This window comes from Bombyx mori, chromosome 11 (assembly GCF_030269925.1).
Source record: "Bombyx mori chromosome 11, ASM3026992v2".
NCBI lineage: Eukaryota > Metazoa > Arthropoda > Insecta > Lepidoptera > Bombycidae > Bombyx > Bombyx mori.
In genome coordinates this window covers 12,083,172-12,098,475 of record NC_085117.1, presented here as the reverse complement: position 1 = coordinate 12,098,475, position 15,304 = coordinate 12,083,172, and the positions used below count along the sequence as shown (strand labels likewise).

The following is a 15,304-nucleotide window of genomic DNA, read 5'->3' as shown; positions in this document are numbered from 1 at the left end:
TAATTTCTTGACTTAGTGCTTTTAAATCGTGCTTTCTTAATTAAATAACTACAATTTTTTATTAAAATGTGTCATTAAAAATCATGGCATCATAAAACTATGCGATCGGATGATCTTTTTTTTTCACAAAAATCCTTGTATTACAGATTCGTAGCTTGTGCTTTTTTTTTCTTCTTCGTCGAGTCTCAACTTCTTAACCTGTACCGGCTGATATCATCAATATATTCAATATATCGAAAAAAAAAATACTAGTTAGATGTTTTAGGGACTATTACTGAGTTCAAAGGACAGACAAACATAAAAATTAAAACATAGTAAACTGCATTCATATAGGTATTTCGCTTGAACACATATTCTACATTTTATAAAATATTTATTATAATATTAACATGGTTCTCAGTGGAATGTAAATAAATATTTACGTATAAATATTGTACCAGGTATTCGTTTTAAATAAAACGTATTGTTTAATGAAACGTGTTGACGTAAAAATGTAAACGCATTTGGAATGATTATAATCATCAATTAGGAAAATTGTCACAACAATGTTTAAAAATGAAGCTTAAACATTTCGGTAATACGAGGTAATTTTGGAAAGCGTCAAAATGTGTAGACATTTGTTACACATACCATTTATTTTTTATTTGTGAACATTAGGTCGAGAGGCCATAAAATTTTACACGTGTGAGCTCATTCCGGTTCCACCCTCCGTCTCTACATCTCAATTCAGCAGACCCTCGACTTTATAACACGAAACTGATTTACGGGGGTTTTCGTTTTTATCAGTTTACTAGTGGTCGCCCGGTAGTCGAAATTCGATTATAATTATTAATTTAAATTATAAGTTTGAACATTATTATTATTCTATTGTCAAAGACTTTACTTCTTTAATTACAGATTTCGCTAACAATAACACTATAGACCAATAATATTAAAGAAATCTATATATTAATACGTGAAGCAAAAACTTTGTATCCCTTTTTACGAAAATTGCGCGGACGGAGGAGTATGAAATTTTCCACACTTATAGAGAATATAGAGAAGAAGTGCAAAATGCTAATATTTTTTTTAAATAATGCATAAAAGATACATTAAATCAATAAAGAAAACATTACACACACTACATACCATGTATTTGACGCACACATGCATGCATACTATTAATTATCAAACTTTTGTTCTTGACGTCTGTGGTCAAATTGAGAATAGATTAAAATTAAATATTGTTTGTCTTTATTAATATTTTTTATAGTGTAGCCTTGGCAAAATTTGTGATTATAGAAGTATAAAATACAATCATAATAGTGTACAAACTTATTATACAATTCCAATTAATTATAGTCGAACTTCGACTACTGCGGGACCTCTAGTCTATATTAATCTATTCTCAACTTGAGCACAGACTTTAACAATAAACAAAATATAATAGTCTATAGTCTCTATAGTGTATATGCGTGTGTGTGTCAAATACATGTTAGTATGTGTAATGTTTTATTTATTGGCTTAATGTATTTTTTATTGCATTATTTAAAAAAAAAATAGCACTCCTTCTCTATTAGATATTCTCTATAAGTGTGGGAAATTTCATACTCCTCCGTCCGCGCAATTTTCGTAAAAAGGGGTACAAAGTTTTTGTTATAGATATTATGTAGTCAATCAAGAATTAAGGTACTATAAAATCATATAATTATTATAAAACAATAATATTTGGGTGTCCTCTTGAGGTAAGCTATTAAACAAATCTGAATTACTGTTAGGCAAACGGTACACAGACGCTACGCTTCGCCCCTGGCATTTCTGAAGTCCATGGGCGACGGTAAACACTCACCGTCACGTGAGCCGTATGCAACAAGGAAAATAAAAAAATATCTATTTAGATACACGATCGTTTGTCTGGTGTGGTTTTGACTATGTCAAATAGATGTCAGCCCCGGTAACCGCTCAACACCATGTGGGCCGTGAGATCTTTCATTGAAGCAGTAAAAAGCCTCATCTTGCATAGTTGATATATTCGGCGTCGGTTTAGTCTCGGTGGGTGCTGTGTCAACCTTGATTAGCTCCAGACTAATGAGATAATAAATAATAATAACTAATCGACTACAAGCGAGATTTATCATGACATCTTTTCTGCACTCAGGGCAGGATCCTAAGTTGATAGCTCCTAGTTAATTTGTATTGCCATTAAGGCAGATGAGTATACAGTCCACCTGATGGTAAGTAGTCACTGTCGTTACGAGGGGGGGCCACAGTTACTACCGTATCAGATTTGAGAGTACGAGTTAAGCGGTAGTAAGACCATAGGGAGGGCGCCAGTCCTTCTAAGAAATCAGACCATCTGGCAACTTGGACTTCGACGATGCGAGATTTTACGTCGCGTTATAGGGCACGCACTCGAATACGATTTGCCCCGGTAGGATAACTATCGTGGGCGCGTATCGAGGCGTTTTTAGCTCTAAGGAGTTCCCTAACATCGTCGGGCAATTTGAAGCGGTGAAGGAAGTCCTCCGCTACAACTTGCTTCGATGACCTATCTAATGTCGAGGTGACTTTACGATGTCTATGGCTTCAGCGGTATTCTGTGGGGATGGGATAGAGCTTGGGCTGAACGAGAGCGACGGTGGAAAAGATTCAGCCAGGCTGGTGCCCAACGTGTATCAATCCACAACAGTTCTGATTCGTGATGGGTACAGAATCAGAAGCGTCACAGACTGCTTTAAGCCTTTCGGTTTACGGAGAGAGTTCAATTCTCTCTGAGTTTTGCCCCGTTTATTTTATGACGAGTGCTTTGAAGACTTGTCTTAAATATGATTCCTCCTTTTTTTTTTACCATCAAATCACTCATAATCGGAGCAGAGCTATTCCATTCTATCTGCAGCTGCTACGTTCATCGACATTGCATTTCCAGAGATCATTTTTGCTATGTATCACCCAGCTCTAAAATAAACTCCCCTCCATGATGTTTTTCGAATGCTATGACATGTTTTCCTTCCATGAAGCTTCCGAAGAGTATTCAATGGTAGGTAGATACTTTTTTTTATTGCCCTTGTAGGCAGACGAGCATACGGCCCACCTGATGGTGAGTGGTTACCGTCGCCCATGGACTTCAGCAATGCCAGGAGCAGAGCCAAGCCGCTGTCTACCTACTTGATTGTGCCCCTGGCATTGATGACGTCCATGAGCGACGGTAACCACTAACCATTACGTGAGCCGCATGCTCATCTGTCTGCAGTGGACTAAAAAGCGTTGACGTTATTTAAACTAATACTAATTAGTTTGTACTAACTACTCGTAGTGTTAATAATATAAATGAAATATTTAGATTAAAATAAAAATGTTGTGTTTTCGCTGTTTTTTTCTTTAACGTAACAGGCCGACTTTTTTTTGTAGTTTACGAATTGAAGAGTGACCTATATTGGAAAAATTGAACTCTTTTTTTTTAGAATTAGAAACATATTCCAGTGAAATCTCGTAGAACTCCTAGGTAGTGAAATATTGGCCTCAACATAAGTAAAACGCAGGAAAAATCAGATAAATCTTCCTTAATCATAGCGGGTAGACGGATCTGACTGATTCTCGTTTCACAACAAATGATTTTCCGCTACCTTTCTTGAGTTCCTTTTGCTTTTCTAAACGGGAGGAGGTGATTTCGTTAAAAAAAGGCTCGTTCACGCACCACTGTTTATGTATAGGTAGTAAAAGACATCAAAGTGGTCTTCAGCTTTAAGAAGTTTTATCTTTCTTGTTGTCAGTTAACCGTTCCTTCTATTCGGAACAGACAGTCCACATTGAGATATCGATCTGTGCTATCTTTGTTAAGTATTTTAGCAGCCGTGTGGTTATAAGGGCGAATGGACACGAACCGCCTAATTTTAAAGGGATGACCTAGTTGAAAAATCCGGTCATCTAAAAAGGTATACGACATTATTGGAAAAAGCGTTTTAGTCAGTGCGAACCGTGAAATAAGCGAGGGGGGCTTATTCAATATGTTATTTTAGAAACGCGAAATATGAAGTACATTTTTATAACGACAAGATCATAGGTTTAATTCTACAGATTACCTACATTACAAATCCCAAAAGTATTAAAGAATAAATTATGAAAGAAATCAGAAGTTTTCATGTAAACTGAGACTTGGACATACCAACCCATGCCACGTATAAAAACTGGGCATTTCGGCACTTGTAGAAAATAATAACTGCCCAAAACCTTTATTGTAATATTAAACAATGGTGGTAAAGCCCCTGCCCGCACGGGTAGGTACCACCACCCCGCCTATATTGCCGCGAAGCAGTAATGAATTCTGGTTTGAAGGGTGGGAGCAACCGTTGTACTATAGAATTGAGAGTGAGAACTTATGCATCTCAAGGTAGGTGGCATTTACATTGTCGATGTATATGAGCTCTGGTAAGCCATGAGCTCGATAACCGGCTAAGCAATAAAATATATAAATTTTCTAGAGCTGGATGGCAGTGAACCTGGGAATCACACATTAATGGCCTAATGAAATCATCGTGGCCAAAGAATGAAACGCGCGGTATATTCGTTCGAAGCGATATTATTACGCCGATAACAAATAAAAGCAGAAAAGTTTTCTTTCTAAGGAAATGAGTAACTGACGGGTGTTGACGAACGATTTTCACGATGTAGGAATAACATCGGGCATAAAAATATTAAATGAACAAAAATTTATACATTTTAACTCGTACTACGTAAATTTACGTGAATTTTACGTATTGTTATGTATTTATACGTAAATATTTTAGTTTAAAGCAAACTATTTTCGGGATTTTGTGTAATCATCAACAGTGGCAGCGTAGCGTGCTAGCTAAAAAGTAAATAACAATATATTCTGAATAGAAGCGGAGGATTCTCCGAACTACAAATAAAGCTCCTGTAAAGCGGTTGTTTGTAGGTAACAATCGAGGCGCGAATTTCACGCAACATTATGTTGGCAGCGAGGGTAGGGCACGGCGCCGTGAGCCGTGGCCCGTGGGCTGTAGGCCGTGACCAGCGGCCCGCTGTGCCCGATGTCTGCGTGCAGCGAATCGATGCAGCTCCGCCCCTCGCCTGCCTCCCCGTCGCTTTTAGTTTCACTACTTCATTTTCTAAGAACAACTTAACCGCTTCATTGATAGCAAATAATATGTTGTCTAAGATTGTGTTACCTGAGTAGAATTGCAGTCACCAATTTAATATGCAATGTTGTAACTATACTTGAGACCTTAGAACTGATATCTCAAGGTGGATGGTGCATTTACGTCGTAGATGTCTATGGGCTCCAGTAACCACGTAACACCAGGTGGGCTGTGAGCTCGTCCACCCATTTAAGTAATAATAAAAAAATACGAACAATAAAATTCGAAGATTATAGAAATACTCTGTTGATGAAGAATAGTAATAGTTGGTTAGTTTGTTTAGACCTGTTTGATTTTATTTGATGCATTAGTATGCGGTATTTTAACCGACTTCAAAAAAAGGGAGGATGTTTTCTAAATCGACTATATTTTTTGTGTTACCTCAGAACTTTTTTCTAGGTAAAGTTTCACTTTGATATTTTTTTATATATGGAAGCTGTGGCTTTTCTCTTGACGCCATTAAAATTTTATTAAGAGCTTACCAATAATTTCATAGTTATTCTTAATAATGCAAGTTATTAATTTATTTCACTTTGAATACATTGATTATAATCTCATTTTATTTTGCAGTAGTCGGTTCTTTTTTTTTCAAATTTTTTATTATTTATTTCCATTTCATATTTAAGGCCTGACTTTAGGTGACAGTTAGGCGGAAAAAGTTTGTACTTTTTTGTAAGGTGTAAACATAGACCTTTTCATACTTCAGTGGGCGTAAAAGATCGTTTCTAATGACATGTGACATGAAAAAAAGAAGGTGCTACATTCAAATTATGGCTTCTATGAACATTAACTTTTCTACCGATAGACAATAGTACGACACAATCATTTACCATTTGCTTTAGCTAAGCTTTTTGTTTTATTCTTTTTGCTAGCTAAGCTTTTTGTTTTACTCTTTTTCACGTCGTCAGCAATTAAGTGTACGTAAAATCATGGCACAACACTTACTTGCGTTTATACAATCGCACTCACTCAATTCAGCGAAGTACGGTTCCCTGCGTTTCAGAGAGACCAAATATATTAGGCACGATCTAGAACCATACGCGTCAGTTGATACATTGAGCTTTATAAAAATCGTACTTTTCTTTTAATATGTCAGAAATAACCGACAGGCTATTAAATCTCAGTTTTTGTTTTGACAGCCTTTATGCTAAAAAAGAGAATGTATAATATACATATACACTAGATACTAGATACTGTATTCAAAAGTAGGTATATTTACAAATTAAAAAAAGTTATCGATCAAGGTCTATAATTTTGCGAAAGTATTATTTTACAATTAATTCACACAGAAGCACAAAGCATCTTTAAAAATACTGAAGATCCCGATATTAAATTATTAGTGGATGTAAAAATATACTATGTTGTCGGTATAGGTAGTTTTAGCCTTAAGTAAGTGCAAACATCCGGTCTCAAGGCAATCCACACTAAACGTTCGTCTGAGGATTTGCGACCACCGTAAACAGCGAGCTGAAACAAGGGTATACTTTTATTCGAAACGTTACTTTAACACAATGGCATTTCATTTCGGTTACCTTTGTGTGAGTGATGTAGCTTTTATTTAGTACGGTTCATATAATTCGTACTTTTTCCCTTGTATTTGATGACCGTCTGTCGGTATTGTACAATTAAAAAAATTACATATGCTCATAAATACATTTGATAGTAGATAACTTGTTAATTGAATAAGTTCTCAAAAAGCGTGTCAACAAACACAAGAACAGCAAACATCATCGCCAGGATGAGCGTATCGCAAAGGGCCAAAGCTGCCCATCAGTAAAGAACTTTTCTACGTGCGATTGTAAGTAGAAGCAGAGCCGTATTCGTTCCTCATTTATAAAGACAAACATTATATATGTAACTGGAATAATATTTTTTTCAAATTTAATATTCTTTCTTCAGTTCGACTGTCCTTTTAAAACACCATCCCAGTGGTCAGAATTCAATCATAATAATTGACAATTCAAGACTAAGTTTATTATGTTACGTTATGTTTGACAATATTTTTGTTTATTATTGATATCAAAATTAGTTTTAATCGAAAGAAAGGCAGTTGAACTATTGCCTATTGTAATATATTATACATACCTACATAAATACTACTTAATGTATCGTTGACACAAAAACATTAGTTTTAACAAAAATTTTACAATATTTTTCTTTCGAAATGATTTTAATAATTTATCAATTATAACTATGAAAGCTGAGAATACAGTACAATATACCTACTCTATTCCACACCAAAAGCAACCAATTACAAGTATAAAGACATTGTACCTAAATGCTTCGTACTTAATTAAATTTGCAAAAAGGCGTAAATAGGCGTAAATAGTATTAGCCCCGATACTTAGTTACTATCGGTGGTCTTAGAAATCACAGCACGAAGCCTTCGTTCACTTGAAATGTCGTGGTAGTAGCAAGTCTTATTTATAACACTTATTTACACTTTTTTATTTTTCCAAAATAAGTGATTTATCCTAATTTAGTGATCTGACGTCGTTTAGTTGTTATGACGGTTAAAGTTTCGCATTTTGAAAAAAATTAGGGCTCATAAAGTTTTTGATAAAATGGGAGGACTATGCAAAGCCCCTGTATGGCAGAGCCTTAACATTTTATTCTCCGATACACAAATGAAATATGTGGCAGGAAACTGGATAGGAACAAAATATATTTTTAATTTAACACTTTCTGTTCTTTTATTTTAATTATCGTCTTCTTCGATTTCCTTACTTAGAGACAAATTATTCATCATTTCAAAGGCATAATTATTATAAAGAATCTAAAAGGTAATCCAACCATTCTGAGCTTATACTTAGTTAATTCTATATGTTCATATCTTGACTTTCGTCTGTCTGTAATTTTTTTGTTTAGTGGTGATACATTCTCGCAGCTCATCACGTTAAGCAATCATCGTAGATCTTACAATGTATGTAGATGCCTCTCCGTGCCCATGAAATCCAACATAACTATCATGACTTCCAAGTTTCCTTATATTCAAATAAAGACATTCAAATTGGAAATAATGATTGTTTTACAGCAGGTCAGAGGTAGTCACAAACCCGATCATAAATACTTAGGATAGGAACGAGGGCGGAGTATGTAGGAACATGAGTTGAGGATATTACTTTATTTATTTGTTTATTGCTTACTTAACTTGGTGGACGAACCCACGGGCCCACCTGGTGTTAAGCGGTTAACGGACCCCATAGACACCTACGATGTAATGCCACCACCTACCTCGAGACATAAGTTCTAAGTCTCAGTTTTAACAGTACAACGGCAGCCCTGCCCTTCAACTTACTATTATTTGTTTATTACTACTATTACTTTATCTTCTCGCAATTCGTCTCTTACAGTAAATACCTATACCATACCAGATATATACCCAGATACCTAGTACTTACTGTTAGAGAGGGATAACTAAGTGATAAAGTAAAAGTATTTAAAGGTAGCCCGGGAAGCACTGCTTAATCCAAATCGTATGATTAATAACATGGATTGGTAATTTCAATACATATATGTATATCAAAATATGTTTGATTCTACTGACTACTGAAATAAACGTATTTTTTTATTTCAGGCTGCTGTTCCCGAAGGCATGACCTTTCCTGGACCACTGCCCGATGTAGCAGAGAGATGTGGTCGTTGGGCTCCAGATTCACTGTCAGCTTCAGCGTCAGGTAGTTCGGATGAGAAACCCACACCTCGTCGTCCACGTTGGAGAATAGCTTTGGCCGCACTAGTTGTGTTAGCTGGTTTGTGTGCTGCACTAGCATTGCCACTCGCTTTAGGAGGTGGCGGTCGTGCTACACCAGAACAACGGCTCACGACCATACGTCGCATGTTACGAGATTCTCCGCTTGTCGACGGTCATAATGATTTGGCGTGGAACGTTCGAAAGTTTTTACATAATAAAATTGGTGACTTCAATTTGAGCGCTGGTCTGGAAGGATTAGAGCCGTGGGCACGTTCGCGCTGGTCGCATACTGATATACCACGATTAAGACTTGGTCAGGTCGGTGCTCAATTTTGGTCGGCATACGTCCCGTGCGGTGCGCGGGACAGAGATGCTGTGCAGTTAGCTTTAGAACAAATGGATGTTATTAAACGAATAGTTGAGATGAATGCAGCACATTTAGCACTCGTCACGGACGCGGCTGAATTATTAGAAGCGCATCGAGAAGGTCGGATAGCGTCATTAATTGGTGTAGAAGGCGGTCATGCTCTTGGAGATTCCCTTGCAGTTTTACGTGCATTTTATCAACTTGGCGCTCGTTATCTAACAGTAACACACACGTGTGACACAAAATGGGCACGAGCAGCTGGTAGCTCTGGTGGTCTTACAGAGTTTGGACGAGCAGTCGTTCGAGAAATGAATAGATTGGGTATGGTTGTCGACTTGTCTCACGCCGGTGAAGAGACAGCGCGTGATGCGTTAGAAATGTCGCAAGCACCGGTGGTGTTTTCTCATTCGGGAGCAGCCGCGTTATGTAATTCATCTAGAAACGTGCCCGATGATTTGTTACGTATGATCGCAGCGAACGGGGGAGTTGTCATGATTAACTTCTATGCAAAACTAGTGACGTGCGGAGAGCGTGCAACTGTTGAAGATGTTGTGGCACATATTAACCATGTTAGACGCGTTGCTGGCGTTGAACACGTAGGCTTGGGGGCGGGCTACGACGGTATTGATGCTCCACCTGAAGGATTAGAAGATGTTTCTCGATATCCCCACTTGCTAGCAGAACTATTACGAGATCCCGATTGGAGTGAAGAAGATGTCCGCAAATTGGCCGGTATGAATGTTGTACGTGTGTTACAAAATGTGGAGCGCGTACGAGATCAGTGGCGGCGTGCTGCAGTTCTTCCTGGAGAAGAATCAGCAGGTGTGCGTCGTGGAGACTGCGTTTACGGACCCGCGTGACGCAGGCTGCGAGCCGCGCGCTACCCGCGGCAATTATCGTACTGCTCAATATTGACATTTGTTGAACGTAGTTATACTTGTATTATTAGTGTCAACATGTGATTTAGCGAATAATCTAGTTACGGAAGTAATTGCGAATCATTGAATGATAAGAGTAACAGCTAAAAACAGTAATCTCGGTAGGCAAAACAAAACTTTTTCAGTTTACAAACAAATTTGACAATGAAAATTAGTGTCTTAAAGCGTTCCTACCACAAATAATACATAATTATGTATATTTAAAGAGTGTATTATTAAAACCAAATTAATTTACATAAAAAAATTGAAATACGAGTAATTCCTCAAAGCAATAAGTACAAAATAATAAAAATGGGAACTATTAGATGTAGAAAAGTGTAGGTCTGGCCACGTTGTATGTATTGCTACTGATGCTTGGTAAAAATTTACGGAGAGGTTCAGAACGTTTTAGAATATTTAAAATGATGCGTTGCTGTTATTGTTCCATGGTGGTAATAACTTTCAATACTATCTTGACCTGAGACCTCATTGCACAAATTGTTTAGCTAAGGACAGAGCACACTGGGCGATTCGTCTAGGTGCGTCCGCATCTGCCCGCTGAACTGTTCTCCATCCATGCACGACTTCCTTGACGAGAGCCCAATGTGACATTTAAGAAAGTAAATTATATAAAAGGAATAACGTGTTTATAGAAAAATAAATATCTTTATTTATAATATTTGTTTTTTTATTTTACGATTCCTTGCAACAAAGGCAGGTCGGTGGCAGCACTTTCTGAATTAAAAAGTGGAACCTACCTGTGCGGAATCGCAAGATAACTTAAAAAATTACGAAGAACGTCTTGATGAAGAAGATGACCAGTAATTAAGTGGTCTACGTAATTAACGCAATTTGTATTTTTAGCTGATTTGGTTCTAAGTACACAATGTCATTCCTTCGTAGTAGAAACTATTCGTTCAATTTAAATAACAATTCACATGACTTAACACGTCGCTTTCCCGCCAGAAAGTTAGACATTTGCTTGTTTCGAAGAACATTTAATTGACAATTGCAGCCAGTGTTGCCGTTTTTTGGAAAATAAAACCATAACGGCAATCGGTTGTTATGGGAGAGGCGCCACTTCGATAAAGCGGCACGACACGAGAACTCTCTCATCGTGGCCGTCGGTAACTACATTCCCGATCTTGCGGAAAGAATGCAAAGCAGTCGACGTCGCCCCAAACATTTCAGATCCTCCCGATCCACTCACGGTGCTTTTAGATACCTCAAGCACCAGTCACCGTTCTCGTCGAACCCGTCGCTTGCGACGAAGGGCTCGACGAGTCAATTAACCCTCAGACACAGCCCACTGAGTTTCTCGCCGGATCTTCTCAGTGGGTCGCGTTTCCGATCCGGTGGTAGATTCTGCGAAGCATGGCTCTTGCTAGGGTTCGTGTTAGCAACGACGTCAGGTTTGAGCCCCATGAGCTCACCTACTAGCTAAGGTTCCGCTGATAAAGCCTCTCAAGGCTATCAGCTTAGGTTGGAAAAAAAATTTAAGGGAGAGGATTGGAGTAAGTCCAATTTGAGTCATCTGACTGTAGGAAAAACACATTTTTTGTGTTTTTTATTTAATGCTACTGTTGGCTGTCGAGCATCAAGCTGAACTTATGGTTAACAATTGCTCGTGGTCGACAGCAATGGCAGGAGTATAGCCAAATCGTTACCTTCCGCTAAACATGTAACCGCACAACTATGGGCTGCAATGTAGCAATTGTGAATGGAGAGTCTGAGGTAAGTACGGAGCAGCGGAGGATAGTGGCCACGTGAGCACTATAGTGTTCTATAATATACTGATTTTATTATGAATAATCTTGTTAGCGTCTTCTAAGATTAAAATATGTTATAATGGTGATAGGTAGGCAGCGGCTGGGCTCTGCCCCTAGCATTGCTGACGTCCATAAGCGACGGTAACTACTCACCATCAGGTGGGCCGTATGCTTGTCTACCTACAAGGGCAATAATAAAAAAAAAACAATTTAGCTTGCTAGGAAGTTTCAGTGCATTACTACCCTTTTACTGACATTATTTCGTTTGCTTTGACTTTTCTTTTGAACAAACAACATCCTTAGCACTATTGTAATTGAAAACTCGATGAAATAGAAATAGTACACGTAAAGCTACACTATAAAACAAACAAACAAACGGATTCGAATAACCTGACACTAGCTATCAAAAAACCCAAATCGCAAATCAGAATCTATCGCCACTATACCTCTCAGGCCAACCGCTAACTTTCATGGGGTTCATGATTATTAAAAGGTCGAGATACTAGCCGATGCACTGCTAAAGCAGTGCACCATCAGTGCTCAAACCACGGATCCGAACAAACATCATCCTTGGACGCGTTACCACCATTAGCGTTAACGAAGTCAAAGACGAACTGGCGACCTTACTACCATATAAGCCCCAGGCTCTGACGGAATCTATTCCTAAGTACGTTTTAAAAATTTAACTCGCCCAACTATTTATTATGTTTGTCTACATTTTGAATGTCACTATGATGAACTGCATCTTTCCCGCGGTGTGGAAAAAAGCGGACGTTATTGGCATACACAGACCTGGGAAACCTAAGCCCGATTTCATGAGCTACCACCCGATCAGCCTCCATCCAGTGTTAGGCAAATTATACGAGCGGATATTACGCAAACGCCTGTGGGACTTTATCACCTCGAAAGGCATTCTGATCGACGAATAGTTCGGATTCCGCCCGCTTTCGTGCATAATGCATTTAACAAATGCATCGTCCCACGGAGCACATCTTAATTAGGCTGAACAGAAGCTGACTAGTTAACACGGGGGCCGTATTCAAAAGGGGTTGCCTTGCCTCCCGATACCACTGCTCGACCACAATTCTAGACGAGACCGTACAGAATTAGACGCGCTAACTTCATTAACGTCATCGAAATATTTGGCCGGTCCATACCGTGGGCTTCGAAGGTCAAGTACCTAGTTGTCACCCTTGACAGAGGTAGGTAGCATTTGGTCCCCACATCAAATCAGTACGCGACCGAGCCGCGTTCCCACTCGGTCCACTCTACCCCATGATCTGCAAGCGAAGTAACTCATAGACACAACCTACTGAGTTTCTCGCCGGACCTTCTTAGTGGTCGCGATTCAAATCCGGTGGTAAGTGACAGACGCGAAGCACTGCTCTTGCTAGGGCTCGTGTCAGCTGATTCTCTCATTGATCCCGATTGAGCTCGTGAGCTCACCTACCCGTCCGCGAGAAACAGGAATAGCCCCATAAGCTACCTGCGAATAGGTATGGAAAAAAAATTGGCGGGAAGTGTGATTTGTAAAAAGGAAAGGCTGGGATCACCTCAAACACTACGAGGCCGAAAACACAAACATAGATTTTCGGCCACATCAGGGTACAACTTGGTAAAGTATTATGTCCGTTTTTCTATTACGAAAGGCGAAGTTATCACACTATAGTGCCTGATTTTTGAGAAATTCTATTAAACGAAAAATAATATAGAGCAATTGATATGGATGAAACTAGATGAATTTTATTTATTTAAAACTGTAATCAAATGGGATGAAATGAAATGTAACAAGATGAACGAGAGAACCCGATGAAAAGGCTAAAATCTCAGTAAAATTGTGGTAATTTAGTGATTTGTACTGAGTGGATTATCGGAAGAACCTCAGAAGCCACGTCCAGCGACTTGTTTCATTTTCCCACATTTGTACACTTTCGCAGATATATAATATAAGAAGATAAGGATAAGAAACCATCATTATTACACGTTTATACTTAACGAAATTGCACTACATCAAAAATAAAATAGTTTTTATGAAAGTCTATCCAAATTCGATCATCGCGTTCCTGCCAAGAGCCAAGAAGTCCTTTTTTTTTTGGCTCCGGCACGGTTTATGCAATAGCCAGTGTCAAGTAATAAGATTTTTATAATTCGCCGTTTTAATTGGGTATTTACAGTTTATGAACAATAAAAAACGAAGAAGCTGTCCATGTTGGCCATTATTAATATCAGTGAAAGTATGAATTAAATTAGCAGCGTGGGACGGTATAGATAAATTAGGTTGAGAAAGTAATTTGATTAATGTAGTATAACTATATTAATAATTTTAATTAACTCTGCAAATGTTATGTAATAATAGGTTGGGGAATAAGTCTTTTCGCATAGTATTGCATAATATGTATGAACTTGTAATAAAATCTCTTTGGCTATACTATTTGTATCTAGCTGGTTTGGGATCATTAAAAGTTTAAATTTTAAAGAAGATAATTCCAAATTCAAATTAGGAAAATGTGTGATTTTTATTTATTTTTCGTAGGTAGGTACTATCAAGATCAGTGAATCTAATGAAGAAATTCGATACATTTTAAAATTTTACTACAAAAAAGGTAAAAATGCAACGCAAACCGCGAAAAAAATTTGCGATGTTTATGGACCCAGTGCAGTGTCTGTGAGAGTAGCACAAATTTGGTTTAAGCGTTTTCAATCCGGAAATTTTGATGTCAAAAATGCACGTCGCTCTGATTATTACGGATAAAATGGATGCCATTTTTGAAAAAGTGGAGCAAGATCGGCATATCAGTAGTTACGACGTAGCTGAAGAATTGAGAATTTAACACAAAACAGTTTTGACGCTTTTAAAAAAAACTGGGTACACAAAAAAGTTCGATATTTGGGAACTTCTGGAGCTCACTGAAAGAAACCTTATACACATAATGAACCGTGTACTCATTTGTGATTCTTTATTACGACTTAATGAAACCGAACCATTTTTGAAGAAGTTGATAACTGGTGACGAATATTGGATCACGTACGACAAGAACGTGCGAAAAAGGTCGTGGTCAAAGGCCGGTCAGGCTTCACAGACTGTGGCGAAGCCCGGGTTAACTCGCAACAAGATGATGCTGTGTGTGTGGTGGGATTGGAAGGGCATTATTCATTATGAGTTGTTACCACCAGGCAGGACCATCGATTCTGAACTGTACTGCGAACAACTGATGAGATTAAAGCAAGAAGTTGAGAGAAAGCGGCCGGAATTAATCAACGGAAGGGTCGTGGTTTTTCATCATGATAACGCTAGACCTCACACATCTTTAGCCACCCAGCAAAAATTAAGAGAGCTTGGCTGGGAGGTGTTAATGCATCCGCCGTATAGTCCTGACCTTGCATCTTCAGATTTCCACCTGTGTCGCTCTCTTCAAAATTCT

The 15,304-nt window shown here is 38.2% G+C and overlaps 1 protein-coding gene across 2 annotated transcripts in view; it reads left to right on the top strand.

The window, feature by feature from the left end:
- LOC101736374 (dipeptidase 1) overlaps positions 1-10,790 on the top strand; it is a 34,459-nt gene extending 23,669 nt beyond the window's left edge. For both annotated transcript variants that reach the window (XM_062671180.1, XM_004931577.5), the window contains exon 2: positions 8,713-10,790. In XM_062671180.1, the coding sequence (XP_062527164.1) occupies positions 8,731-10,056 (1,326 nt within the window). In that variant the 5' untranslated portion in view covers positions 8,713-8,730 and the 3' untranslated portion in view covers positions 10,057-10,790. The remainder of the gene's footprint in view (positions 1-8,712) is intronic.
- The last annotated feature ends 4,514 nt before the right edge of the window (positions 10,791-15,304 follow it).